Consider the following 14,853-nt stretch of genomic DNA (forward strand, 5'->3'; position numbering starts at 1 on the left):
CTGTCTCTGACAGAATTACAATGTCATCGGCAAACCTCAAAGTTTTTATTTCTTCTCCATGGATTTTAATACCTACTCCGAACTTGTTTCCTTTACTGCTTGCTCAATATACAGATTGAATAACATCGGGGATAGGCTACAACCCTGTCTCACTCCCTTCCCAATCACTGCTTCCCTTTCATACCCCTCGACTCTTATAACTGCCATCTGGTTTCTGTACAAACTGTAAATAGCCTTTCGGTTCCTGTATTTTACTCCCGCCACCTTCAGAATTTGAAAGAGAGTATTCCAGTCAACATTGTCAAAAGCTTTCTCTAAATCTACAAATGCTAGAAACGTAAGTTTGCCTTTCCTTAATCTATCTTCTAAGATAAGTCGTAGGGTCAAAATTTATTTTTAACACCCCTTATATTTGCCGCTGGAGTGTCACCTTGATATAAAGAGGTCCACATGTTTGAAGTGTCATGGCAGTTCTTTTACCGGTCAGAATATAAATACGCCTGTCTGCAAGAGAGCTGAGGGGCATCACCGAGTGCCCGTATCCCATGGGGCAGCGTCACAACAGTCTGAGAACAAAGACACCAATTCACTGGCCGATGACTCGGCCAACCTCGTCTACAGCCCCTCCCCCCCCCCCCCCCCCCGCCACCAGTCTGCTGACTCTCCCCCTTCCCTCCCCCCCCGCTCCACAACTGTGCGGGTCACTGACACACCTGTCTGACTCCACGGTGGACCCTACTGGCACAAAGTCTCTAGCATATACGAGCTGTGCGCTGGTGGAGCCTGGACCCTGGACCCGACTGCAATCAATAGAATCGTCGAGACGGGCCAGCCCGGCAGGGGTGGCCGGTCGCCTGTGAATGGGTAGCCTTACGTACCTCGCCTCCTCTATGACGTCCGGGTCGGTGCCGAGACAGGTGTAGTCGGTGATGTAGGTGTAGGGCGGCTGCAGCGCAGAGCAGTTGACGTCGGGCTGGCAGGCGGTGAAGAAGTGTGGCCGCAGGCGGCCGACCACCAGCTTGGCCGAATCGACGAGCAGCTGCTGCGCGCCGGCGCCCCACAGGAAGGCCAGCGCGGCCGCAGAGGCGCGCGACACCCAGCGGGGAACCGCCGCGCGCCGCGAGCACAATGATAACGACACGCCCCCGCCGCCGCCGCCACTGCGGGGCCGCGCGCCCCACACCACGCGCTCCGTAACCACCACCTGCGGAAGCACGGGGTGCGTCAGCCTCACTCCTCAGTCACGTGGCACTGCCTCACCGGGTCGTCGCTCTACAATGGGACAAAGTCGTGGGATACCGCCTAATATCGCGTCGGGCCCACTTTTGCTTTTTTTTATTTTATTTACACAAGTAGGACCCAATTGAGGGGCAAATCTCCAAGGTCATGGAATGTGTCAGTACAGGAAATTACAACGTAAAAGTAATAACAGATAAAAATAAAATGTTTATGAAACCGAAGAAAGTTGAGAGGTAGCATGCCTTTACGACGCACACAGTGACTTGCCCCCTCTCATATTTATATCTTACTCTGAGTAATACGATTTGGGGAAGTATGGCCGAGTATTGTCATTACAAGGCTAGTATTGAGAACTCAGAAGATACGAATATTTTCCTCTGTAATTGCATGTGGTGCAACGCTGCTATTGCTTCACACGCGGACTTCCCACGCAGCGTCTCTCATCACCTGGGTGCTCTGGTGACGGGCGGGTTCTACTGATCTTGAAAGGGTTATGCCGACGGGTGTGAGGGAGTCGAGTGGATGCTGTCCAGACGCTGACATTGTCATAAGAGTGTGCACGACACTCCCACAACAGGCCTGAAGGAGCGGCTGGGGCTAGAGATTCCGTTACTTGGAAGAAACTTAGTGAAAAAACTTTCTGACGGGCTACCGGCGAGGCGTGGGAATGACTTGTGTTCCCAGGCAGTCTTGGCAGGCAAATCCCAGCGTTTTCTGCAAAACCATAACTGTGATTGTATTGCTCAGGGGATAGATCCATGACGTAGCAAAATCGGGGCAGAAATTGGCGCCAAGTATCTCCATTGGCGAAATAGTAGTGCTTCGGCAATAGAGTGGAATTTCCCGCCGGTTTTCGCGTTGCTGATTTGCTCGTTTAACCACGGCCACTGTCGTGGGGGCGAGAATGTTCTGTGTTCGGCTTGTACGGGTGCTCATGAGAGGGTCGGAGTAGGTTACAAAACTGAGCTCTCGCTGCCTTCCGTTGGCTGTCTAATATACTTTCATTTAATTGTAACTGTTTGACGAAGTTGCTGAAGTTTCGACTTCAACGCAACTTTCCGAGTACAGTTGGCAATTGAGCGTTCTGCGTACAAGCGGCCTATGTTGTCCGTCTTGAGCAGTTTTGGCTAAAGTTGACTGTATCGGAGTTACTGTGTGACTTCGCTTGTTAAAATCAAACACTGTACCGTCAGTGATTGTACACTGAGCCTTCTTCGTCTCCCTCAGAGGCGCATTTGTGTTGCTAGAAAGTCTTTAGTCTGGAACAACCAGACCAGGATAATTTGTTTCGGGCTATACTCGCGACATTATCATCACCACGACGCGACGTCGAAGCAACCAGCCATCGCCGCCTGTACGCCAGATCGTTTCCTTCCTGTTAAGAAGATAGCTTGGTAAAGTATGTCCGCAGCACCAGCAGTTTAGGGAATTTAGTTATCTGACAATCAGAGCTCAGCAGAGCGCGCCTGTTCCCGTCTTTTCTAACGTGGTTCTGTCTTGGGTGTTCATTGTCTGAGCTATCACTACTGTAGCAGCAATTAATGTTGGGTTGGCTGGGTGTTTCTCTTAAGATTGAGTTGCAAGGAATTGGCTCCACATACCACTTGGTCATAAATGTCACAATCTAGTTTATGGACAACTTCACCTTAACAGCATTTATTTGAGTATCCAATTTGACGTATTGTAAATGTTTCATGTGTATTGTTTATTATTTTGAGTTTAGTCATAATAAATCAAATTGTTATTTTGGACAGAACTTTCATTCTGTTGATCACTAGAGTAACCCTTTCATTTCTCACTACGTCAATGAAACTTTCCTTTATCGAATTACTTTCTATCAAATTAAATTATTGCAGGTGCCAAACTCTTTTCTACTCCACTTGCAGGGTCGATTACAGTCAGGTCGCGTTTCTTCTTAATCCATGTGCAACAGCAACAGTCGGAGTTAGAAAAGGGGAGGGGGGGGGGGCTCAGAGCATCATTTCCATATGAAGATTCTAGAAGAATTTAGTGTAAAATACACTGCTAGCACCCAGCACCTCGCAAAGTCAAGCCATAAGTTTATAGTTCTGAGCACTATCGGACTTAACATATGAGGTCATCATTCCCCTAGAACTTAGAACTACTTAAACCTAACTAACCTAAGGACATCACACACATCCATGCCCGAGGCAGGATTCGAACCTGCGACCGCTGCAGTAGCGCGGTTCCGGACTGAAGCGCCTAGAACCCCTCGGCCACCGCAGCCGGTCATAAGTTTAAGTAAACTCAATCAAAATACAACAAGAATCAGCTTAATTTTTCAAGGAACTCCTCTTTCGATATGAAAGCGTGTGTATTACTGATAAGATTTTTTTATTCTAGTGGTAGATTATTGAAAATGGATGCAGCACTACAAGTACACTGCACACCTTTCTGCACAAGAGTTATAGAAGTCCGATCCAAATGGAGGTTTGATTTCTGCCGATTATTAACTGAGTGGAAGCTGCTTATTCTTGGGAATAAGCTAATACTGTTAACAAAAAACGACAGTAAGGAATATATATATTGAGAGGCCAATGTCAAAATACCCAGACTCGTGAACAGGGGTCGACAAGAGGTTCGTGAAATTACACTACTTATTCCCCGAACGGCCCGTTTCTCGGCCAAAAAAAAAAAATCCTTTTAGAATGGGAAAGCTACCCCAAAATATAATACCATACGACATAAGCGAATGAAAATAAGCAACGTAGACTAATTTTCGTGTCGAACCATCACTCACTTCTGATACCGTTCGAGTAGTAAAAATGGCAGCATTAAGTCTTTCCTGAACGTGGGCTTTCCACGACAGTTTACTATCGACCTGAGCCGGCCGGAGTGATCTAGCGGTTCCAGGCGCTTCAGTCTGGAACCGCGCCACCGCTACGGTCTCAGGTTCGAATCCTGCCTCGGGCATGTATGCGTGTTATGTCCTCAGGTTATCTAGGTTTAAGTAGTTCTAAGTTCTAGGGGACTGATGACCTCAGATGTTAAGTCCCATAGTGCTCAGAGCCATTTGAACCACTATCGATCTGAACACCTTGAAATCTGAACTGTTCAGTTTCACTAATTATGTGCCCATACTGTGAAATTAAAACGCCAGATTTTGTTGAATTGTGAGTTAGAAACTGTAAAAACTGAGTCTTGTTGTGATTTAGCGGTAGTTTATTTTCTACAGGCCATGAACTTACGTCATAAACTGCACTATTTGAAAACGAGCCAATGTTGCACACAACAACCTATACTACAAAGCTAGTGTCATCAGCAAACAAATATTTTTGAGTTACCTGTAATACTTGAGGGCATATCATTTACATTAATAAGGAGCAGGAGCGGCACCAACACTGATCCCTGGGGCACCCCCCCCCCCCACTTGACAGTACCCCACTCAGACGTACGATTGACTGCAGAACGATTCTGCAGCCGTCAATGTACATTTTGCGTAAGAGCCGAGAAGACAAGAGAAATTAGGGCTCTAATGGAGACATAAAGGGTGATCAGAAAACATCTGAAAAGCTTGTAAGGGCGCTGCTGCGGACGTAGTACTGACAAATAATTGTTTATAAAAAGATTCGATACGTTGCGCCGTTCCTGAATTATTTAGCATTGAAGTTAGCCACTCAGGTCGTTGTGCGCATCTGAACAAGTGATGACTCATGTTTTACCGGATTTATGTATATGCCAGTGCTTCAATTTGCGCGCACAACGACCAGATTGCCTATCTTCAGTGCTAAATAACATGGAAACAGTGCAACGTATCGATTTTTTTTTATTAACAGTTATTTGTCAGCACAATCTCCCCCGCAGCACCCATTCAAGCTTTTCAGACTGTTTCTGACCACCCTGCATAAAGAGTTGTTTTCCACTCACTCAGTTTGTAAATGGAACAGGAAAGGGACTGACCGGTAGTGGTATGTTTCACCATGAACAGTGTGGTAGATTGTGGACAATGTTAACTAGATGTACAAAGGGCGTTAAAAAGGTTATGCACAGCCGTCCGTAATTCTTTTACTTTTTTGCAGAAGGAGAATGAAATTTTTTGGAACATTTAGCTTTAAGTTGGTACATAAAAGCATTTTATTTTATTTGCAGGTGAGCCATAATGGACCGTGAAGTAGATGTCAGGTTGCGACAAAGGTCGGTGATGCAGTTCCTCTACAAGACCGGCGATGACTCTGCCACATCGATTCACAGGAAGTTGTTCCCTGTTTATGGGGAGGACACAGTGGATCGCAGCAGTACCCAGCGGTTGTTGCAGAGGTTTAAAGAAGGTGATGTCTCTCTACTGGACAATCCACTTTGTGGTAGACCATCGACGGCAGTGAGTGATGTGAATAAGGAGACGATTGATCAAATAATCCAAAATGAGAGATGTGTGACGACACGACAGCTTGCTGAAATGACTCGTTTGTCATTGAGTAGTGTGGTATCACTGGTACAGTCACTAGGGTAGAGAAAAATCTGTGCACGTTGGGTGCCTAGATTATTGACGAGAGAAATGAAAACGATGAGGAAGAATGTGTGCGAGGGTCTCATGAAGATCTTTACTGAAGACTGGAAACAGTGTTTTGACGGCGTCATTACCCAGGATGAAGCATGGTAGTTTTTGTCCCAACCTGAGAGCAAAACCCAATCCATGGAGTGGCATCACCCGGGTTCCGTTCGGAAGAAGAAACCAAGACTTTCGCGAACAACAGGCCGAAAGGTCATGGCCTCCTTCTTCTGGGATCAGTGTGGTGTCATTTTCATGGACTTTTTGGAACCTGGCTGCACAATTAACCGGGACTGTTACTGTTTGTCATTGGACAAGCTGCGACGTGCCATCAAGACCCACAGACCACAGCTTCAGGTTCAGCTTATCAAACTACACCATGACAATGTCTAACTTCATGCAGCCTTTATGACGCAGGAGAAAATCAGGAAAATGGGTTGGAAAATTGTTCCTCATTCTCCCTACAGTCTGGACTTGGCTCCGTCTGATTTTTACCTCTTTGGTCGTCTGAAGACCCACCTGATGTCGGAAATGGGGTCATTCCCTCTTCTGCCTCCCTTCCGGGTCCGTGCACCTACGCCTCCCTGGTGTTTGCCCCGGCCGTCCGTCCGTCTGGACTTGGCACAGGGACCCAAGGACTCGGTTCCGCCTGTGGCCCTCCGTCGCCGTTTTCTTGCGCTCCTCGCCTCATTTTCGGGCTGTGAGACTGTCTACACTGATGGTTCCCTGGTTGATGGTCACACTGCCTACGCTTTTGCTCACGCTGCCCATGTTGAGCAGCGTTCCTTGCCGGCTGGCTGCAGTATTTTTACTGCAGAGCTGGTGGCCATATTGCGCGCTCTTGAGCATATGCGTTTCTGCTCAGGTACGTCCATCGTCATCTGCAGTGACTCCCTGAGCAGCCTCCAGGCCATCGACCGCTGCTATACCTCTTCTCCTCTGGTGTCCTCTATTCAGGAGTTTGTTTCCGCCATTACCCGTTCTGGTCGTTCGGTGGTCTTTGTTTGGACGCCAGGTCACGTTGGCATCCCGGGGAACGAACGTGTTGACAGGCTGGCCAAAGGGGCGATCGACGCCCCAGCTTTGGAGATCGGCCTCACGGCTCGCGATCAGCAGCTGGTGTTCCGCCGTAAGGTGCTTGGGATGTGGACTGCTGAGTGGCGTGGCATGACATCCCCGAATAAACTGCGGGCTGTCAAGGAGACGACCGATGTGTGGCGCTCCTCCCTGCGGGCTTCTCGCAGGGACTCTGTCATCCCGTCGGATCCGCATCGGCCATACCTACCTGACGCACGGCCATCTTTTGCGTCAGGAGGATCCCCCCCTGTGTCGGTGTGGGTCCCGGCTGAGGGTCGCCCACATTTTGTTGGAGTGTCCCCGACTGCGCACCCTCCGGCAGTCTTTTAATCTCCCGGGCACTTTGCCTTTGGTTTTATGCGACGATGCCTCCATGGCTGACAACGTTTTAAATTTTATCCATGGTAGTCCTTTTTATAGTTCCATTTAGGGAGGTCCTGCATCTTTCTCTTTCTGTGTCTCTTGTTCTCGAGTCTCTCATATTTGGTTGCCGATTTTAGTGTGTTGTAAGATGGTTGACTCTTTCCCTTTTTTGTTGTTCTCGTGGTCAGTCAACCAGTCTTCGGCCATCTTCTTTTCTTCTGTTTCTTTCTGTCTGGTGTTCATCTGTACTCTTCTTGTCTGTAGTGTTCGTTGCCTAATTTGTGTTCTTTCAGTGCCTGGGGGGGGGGGAGTCTCCTTCCCCTTGGGGTTTTCCCTGCTCCACGAATTTATGTCTCGCCTGTTTTTGGAATGGGGCACTGATGACCTTAGCTGTTTAGTCCCCCTTAAACATCCCAACAACCACCACCACCACCACCTGTGCAGTAAAGCATTTTATAGTGAGGAAGACCTTATTTCCTGCGTCAAGCGATGGTGTAGAAGACAATCACCAGAATTTTACCAAAGTGCATTTACATCTACATCTACATTTATACTCCGCAAGCCACCGAACGGTGAGTGGCGGAGCGCACTCTACGTGCCACTGTCATTACCTCCCTTTCCTGTTCCACTCGCGTGTGGTTAGCGGGAAGAACGACTGCCGGAGAGCCTCCGTGCGCGCTCGAATCTCTCTAATTTTACATTCGTGATCTCCTCGGGAGGTATAAGTAGGAGGAAGCAATATATTCGATACCTCATCCAGAAACGCACCCTCTCGAAACCTGAACAGCAAACTACACCGCGATGCAGAGCGCCTCTCTTGCAGAGTCTGCCACTTGAGTTTGCTAAACATCTCCGTAACGCTATCACGCTTACCAAATAACCCTGTGACGAAACGCGCCGCTCTTCTTTGGATCTTCTCTATCTCCCCTGTCAACCCGACCTGGTACGGATCCCACACTGATGAGCAATACTCAAGTATAGGTCGAACGAGTGCTTTGTAAGCCACCTGCTTTGTTGATGGACTACATTTTCTAAGGACTCTCCAAATGAATCTCAACCTGGCACCCGCTTTATCAACAATTAATTTTATATGATCATTCCACTTCAAATCGTTCCGCACGCAGACTCGCAGATATTTTACAGAAGTAACTGCTACTAGTGTTTGTTCCGCTATCGTATGATCATACAACAAAAGGATCCTTCTTTCTATGTATTCGGAATACATTACATTTGTCTTTGTTAAGGGTCAGTTGCCTCTCCCTGCACCAAGTGCCTATCCGCTGCAGAACTTCCTGCATTTCGCTGCAATTTTCTAATGCTGCAACGTCTCTGTATACTACAGCATCATCCGCGAAAAGCCGCATGGAACTTCCGACACTATCTACTAGGTCATTTTTATATATTGTGAAAAGCATGGACAGAACGATGGGCCAGATGCATCAGAGCTGATGGAGGCTACATTGAGTAGGCTCAATGTATAGCTAAATGTTCCAAGTATGTTCACAAAAAATTTCATTCTCCTCCTGCAAAACATAAACAGAACTAGAGATGACTGTGCAAAAATGTTTGAGCGCCCTTTCTAGATTGTGAGTTCTTGTTCGTCAGAGCGGCACCCTTACCAAGCAAGGTTAATGGAAGAGATGCAGAAGATCCAAAGACGAGCACCGTGCTTTGTTTCAGGTACGGGTTCGTGACGAAGATCCTCATCCAAGTTCACTGGCAGAGCTACGAGAAAGTTGGGGAGATTCACTGTCGAATTGAGATGACATGCGAACCGAAAAGAGATAAGCGACATAGTGTTGCCTCAGTCGCATACTTCACGAAATGATCATCAGGGTAGTAAATTAAAGTTCTGGGTTGTGGGCGTAGACGGACCACCGTGTCATCCCCCGTGTTGGATGCGGTATGGAGGAACGTGTGGTCAGCACACCGCTCCGCCTGTCGTCATCGGGTTTCTTGACCCTGTAACCGCTGCTGATCAGTCGAGTGGCTCCTCAGCAGGCCTCGTGAGACTGAGTAAACCCCATACCAGTCCTTCGACCGAGGAAAAATCCCTCGCGGTATGGGGAATCGAACCTGTCTGTGTGCTGCGAAGGTTGGCGATCATCACAGTAATCAGAGAAATTCGAGATCCATTAGTGAACTGAAGAAGAAACGGGGTTAAATGATAATTATGTCCATCATAACTCTGCCACACATCGCGAGATGGCTTATAAAGTACAATAATTAGATGGAGTTTTAGTGGCCAGAAATGTGATTGGTATTTCATTTTCATTCATTTTATTTACTCGAGGAAAGAGATGTTAATGAAGAACCTGATGTTATTCATCGTCGTCGTCGTAGTCTTACGCACAGAGATTAGGCATATGGCTCACCATCTTCACAGTCTCTGTACGTCCTTCCGTGGCCGACCTGTTTCTCTCCTTCTTTTGGGGTTGTAGTTCAGGATTTTTTTTTGGTAGTCTCAAACCACTCATACTATTCACATGTTGTTTCCACCTCTCTCTCTATTCAGTTATTTCCTCATTAGTAGCATGCATGCTGAATTCATTTAGAACCTCCTGTGGACTTCAAATGTCGCTGGAGACGGAGCGCTGGCTCAGCAGAAGAGGGAATGGAATGGTTGCGACTTTTGCGCTCTTGAAGAAATCACCACGCATTCGCCTCAGTTGATTTCGAAAACTGCGGAAACTGGATGTCCGAATGAGGGTCGAGCCCTACTAGATTCGAATACGAATTAAACGCCTTAACCATTGAGACACTGCTCTTGGTAACCTTTAAAAGCTGTCATTGCACGCAAGCAACGAAAATCATACGGAAGGAGAAGAATCGAAAAATCAAGTTGTACAACAATGTCTTGAGAAATATCACCGTAACGGGAAATGAAGAGTGATCAGAGAATATGTATTACGTTTTACTACGGCGTGATCCCATTATTACTGTTACCTCTCAGGTATTGTAGTAATGCTTCGTAGAACAGTATTATTTTATTCTTTTGAGAACTTTTCAAAGTTCATTTCACAAGAAGTGTATACGTTACACATCCGTTATCTTTGAGATGGCTCATTGAAAGTTTCCGGAGCAGACTTGTAGCCGTCGTAAAGGCGAATGGTCGACGCACCCCATATTAATGTCCAGTAACAGGCGTCCACATACTTTTCAAATAGTTCCAATGGCTCTAAGCACTATGGGACTTAATATTTGTGGTCACCAGTCCCCTAGATTTAGAACTACTTAAACCTAACTAACCTAAGGACATCACACACATCCATGCCCGAGGCAGGATTCGAACCTGCGACCATAGCCACATAGGTTTGATCATATGATGTATGCGGGAGTGCTGGTCTGAAGTTTGGAAACTAGGAGCATGGTACTGGGGGAGACGAAGAGAGACGAGGAGGTGAGGGGAGGGGGGGGGGGAGAAGATTCGAGCCTGGATAGCTCATTCGGTCAGGGCGTTACCCGCGATAGGGAAGTTTCTGGGTTTGTGTCCCGGTGCGGTGCCGTTTTAATCTGCCAGAGGGTTCGAAAATAGTCCAAATTCAGCTGTAGATCGAATTATAGATCTGGAACGTGTGTGAAGTCTACAATATCTACAGCAACGGGAAACAGTGCATTAAAACCATCGCTAGTACTTCACAAGGATTACATGGTGAAAACATTAGTATTGTGTGAAACATTTTTGCATACTGCCATCAGTACACCACCAGAATCTCATACAGCACTCGGCACTGACAACAATGATTGCGGATTTAATTCTTGAGCTGAGACTGATAAGAGTCAGTTGTAGCCAACAGTCCACTGGTAGAGACTGTTCGTGGCCCCTTGTGGTATAGTGTGCAGCTAACAAGTGTCACCGGTATTCAGTCGGCGGCTTATCGTATTGAGGAGGAGGAGGAGGGGGGGGGGGGGGGAAGGAACGAGATTCACTGTTTACGGAAAACGGGTTAGGCAATTCAGGCGATACGGGGATTGGCATAACTCTGATAAAATATCGCGCCAGAGTTGTGGTCCCCGAGGGCGCCTGCCTCTGTCAACGGAACGTGCTCAGAGCCTCCTGCCTCTATCGAACATGTGTATCATTATCGTTTGGTAGAATAGCGTGTACTTTGTCGGCAAGATGAACTGTTACGAATCAGTATGTCTCTGTGTAAAAGTACGGAACCCGACAGTACTTTGCAGGTTATTGTCCTACAAACTAATGGTGTTGCGGTATTTTTAGTGTAGGTGATATACTCGTCATCTCTTACTTAACTTCTATCCCGTGTAGCGGGCGGTTCGCTTTCGCAGGATTTGACAAATTTTGATTTCACTGTTTAACATCGTGACCAGACGGCCTTCCTGACACCACAGTCGTGGAGGTAACCTAAGGAAGGGAAGTCGTGTACACCATCTGTCTGTGAAAACTTTGTTTTTCATCGTTTGTGATGTGTTATACCCTCTGAGGAGAAATCCGAAGGCCAGCCCAGGATTTGGCTAAACAAGCATGGCAAACTGCCTATAACCACAGGCTGGTCAGTGTACCGGCAATATACGAGTGGATTTTACCTTCTTCGTACACGGCATTTTCTTTATACTATACTGATATTATATTTGAATTACATTTAGGTGTAATTCAGAGAAATGAAACTAGACGATTTAACAGTCTAGCTTAATTCGCTAAACATTCCAGAAAATTCACGCCTAACGTAATTAGGCATATTTCACTGGATAAGCTGGATTGATTAAAGTATATGGTTCTCTGGGAAGTTCTGGTGCAGGTTAACAGTAGTTATTTGATTCTAAATTTTCAAATGCTTCCGACAGAAGCACTAGTTGCGCATTTCGTTGCGCCACTAAGTACATACTGCAAAATGTTCAACAATTATGATATCATGAAAGCATGACTAATCCTTGAATTATCAATTTGTCAACCACCGTTTGGTAGGAGGGTACGTTAATAATACAAGAAGAGGAGAAAAAGTACTCAGATTAAAAAGGCCATGAGGCAGGGATGCAGTGTTTCTTCCTTGTTGTTCAACCTGTAAGTTGAAGAAGCATTGTTGAGAATGCAAGAAAGGTTAGGGAGTGAGATTGAGATTGATTCAGGGTGAAAGAATATCAAGAATAAGATTAGGCGATGACAGTGCTATCTTTACTGAAACTGAAGTGAGAAATAATTACGGGATCTGTTCAATAGAGCGAACAGTCTAAAGAGCAAAATATGTGAAGTGAGAGTAAAACAAACAAACACGGAGACAATGAGGAATAGCAGAAATTATATTAATAATGAACGTATCAAAGCACCTTTTTCAAATTTCACCATGGCTTCCTTCTCTGCTTGCTCAGTGTACAGACTGAATAATATCTGTCTCAGTTCCTTCTCAACTGTTCCTACTCTTTCGCGTCCACTGCTGAAAAAGTTCGTAACTTATTGCAATTTCTTCAGCTTTAGTCTGCATTTTTATATGTAATGAATTATGATCAGAGTCCACTTTTGCACCTGGAAATGTTCTATAGTTTAAAATATGCCTTCTGAATCTTTAACTTGCCGTTTTATATCCTGTCTGAAACTTTTCAGTGTCCCCAGATCTTTTCCACATCTGCAACCTTCTTTTATGACACCTTAAGCCAAGTGTTTGCAATGATTATTGTACTCTGTGTAAAATTCTCCCAGGTGGCTTCTCCTTTCACTCATTCCCCAAGTGCATACCCTTGTCTTATATTTACTTATTTTACTTTTGCTACAATTGAATATCATTCCCTAATCGCAGTTAAACTTTTGTCACCATTAATGTACTGAATAAGTTATTTTATCTTGTGATATGTTTTTTTAGTCACTTCATGATCTGCAAAGCTAGAGACATTTACACTTACGTTACTGTGCTGACTCGTAGCTTTGTGATTATCTTCGCTATTAAATCATGTGATGCAGAACGAATTAGATTAGCAAACCATATACTTAAAGCAGTAAACGAGTTTTGCTGTTTGGAGCAAAATAACTGATGACTGCCGAAGTAGAGAGGATATATAATGTAGACTGTCAACTGTAAGAGATGCGTTTCTGAACAAGGCAAATTTGTTAATATCTAATACAGATTTAGGTGCCAGGAAGTCTTTTCTGAAAGTATTTGTAAGGAGTGTAGCCAGGTACGTAAGTTATACCTGGAAGAAAAACAGTTTAGACAACTACAGGACAGAAGCTTTTCAAATGTGGAACTACAGAAGAATGCTGAATATTAGGTGAATAGATCACGTAACTAATGAGATGCTAAATAGAATTGGGGAGAAACGAAATTTGTGGCACAACCTGACTAGAAGAGGGGATCGGTCGGCAGAACACATTAGGGATCACCAATTTAGTACTGGAGGGACGTCTGGGGGTAAAAATCGTACAGGAAGACCAAGAGATGAAGACAGAAAGCAGGTTCCGAAGGATGTAGGTTGCAGTAGTTATTTGGAGATGAAGAGATGTTGCATAGGATACAGTAGGTCGGAGAGCTGAGTATTGTAACAAGGCCGGTCCCATTCCAAGCCGGTACCATTCCAAAATACCGTAACCAACCCCCGCCACCCCCCACCCCCCTCCCCCCACCCCCGCCTACGTATACGCGCTAGACATGAAATGTTTTCATAACACCGTCACCTTTCCAAAGCATCGTTAGTCGACAAGGTCGCACGCAATGTAATGTGTTGACTCTCTAATCGTTATTACCGGCGCGGGGTTGTGACAGAGAGAGAGAGAGTTAGCGCCATCTCTCTCTACGCACGCAATGTATCCGGCACGTGTTGCCTCTCTAGTCGTTATTACCGTAGCGGGTTGTGACATAGAGAGAGTCCATTCCTTGACGTCAGAGTCGGCGGGAATTTCTTGGTCCTATGGCTAAACTCACATCCCTCCCCACCCACCCAGCCGGGAATTGGCGTGAAATTAAAAATGCCGGAGCCCTTTCTGGGACTCGATCCCTGGTGCTCCTGGACGGAATGCCCAATTGCACCCCCAACACATGAAACCTGTCTAGATGCGGGAGAGGAAGGTTAGGTTAGTGTACTTTATTTATTTTGGTCGAGAAACTGACGCAAAGATCGATCCTAATTGCGTAATTAATCACAAAGATCGGTCCTAATTACACAACTATATGCAAAGCACTACAGAAGGACGGCATAAAATCGCAATACGCCGCGAAAACTGACGATACCATACAACTGGTGTTATCCTGCCAAAGAAAAAAAATTCGCAGAACCACTCGAAACCAGCGACAGAAACATCGAAACTCTACCCTACACCTACAAGCTGCCAGAGTCGATATTAGCTAACTTTGAGACGGGTGTATTTCCTGCTTTTCATGTATGCGTGTTTCTACTGCATTACAGAGAAGTTATTATCAGAGTTTTTTTTTTTCTTTTTATACGTCTACGGCATTGCATGTTTAGAATTCTTTAAGTTCAATGGGCTCCATGTACAATTAATCTTAAATAGAGTGATGGTAGAACTGCTGTCTGGACGCTTCCATATGAGGTCTACTTTTTTCGTATTTGGTCTTCGTGGTCCTTATGCGCAATTAATGGTAGCTGCAGTAGAGTCGTTTGGTAGTTACCTTGAAATGAGGGTCTCTAAATTTTGTGTTTACAGTTCCTTGGAAAGAACACCGTCCTCCAAGGACTTCTGTTTGAGTTCTGAAAGC

The 14,853-nt window shown here is 45.8% G+C and overlaps 1 protein-coding gene across 1 annotated transcript in view; it reads right to left on the reverse strand.

Moving 5' to 3' along the window:
- The window catches only part of LOC126262829 (putative phosphatidate phosphatase), a 418,821-nt gene that overhangs the window by 152,931 nt on the left and 251,037 nt on the right, over positions 1–14,853 (reverse strand). Inside the window, exon 4 of the mRNA XM_049959681.1 lies at positions 879–1,204. Within this exon, the coding sequence (XP_049815638.1) occupies positions 879–1,204 (326 nt within the window). The remainder of the gene's footprint in view (positions 1–878; positions 1,205–14,853) is intronic.

Source organism: Schistocerca nitens, chromosome 6, assembly GCF_023898315.1.
Source record: "Schistocerca nitens isolate TAMUIC-IGC-003100 chromosome 6, iqSchNite1.1, whole genome shotgun sequence".
In the NCBI taxonomy this organism is placed as follows: domain Eukaryota; kingdom Metazoa; phylum Arthropoda; class Insecta; order Orthoptera; family Acrididae; genus Schistocerca; species Schistocerca nitens.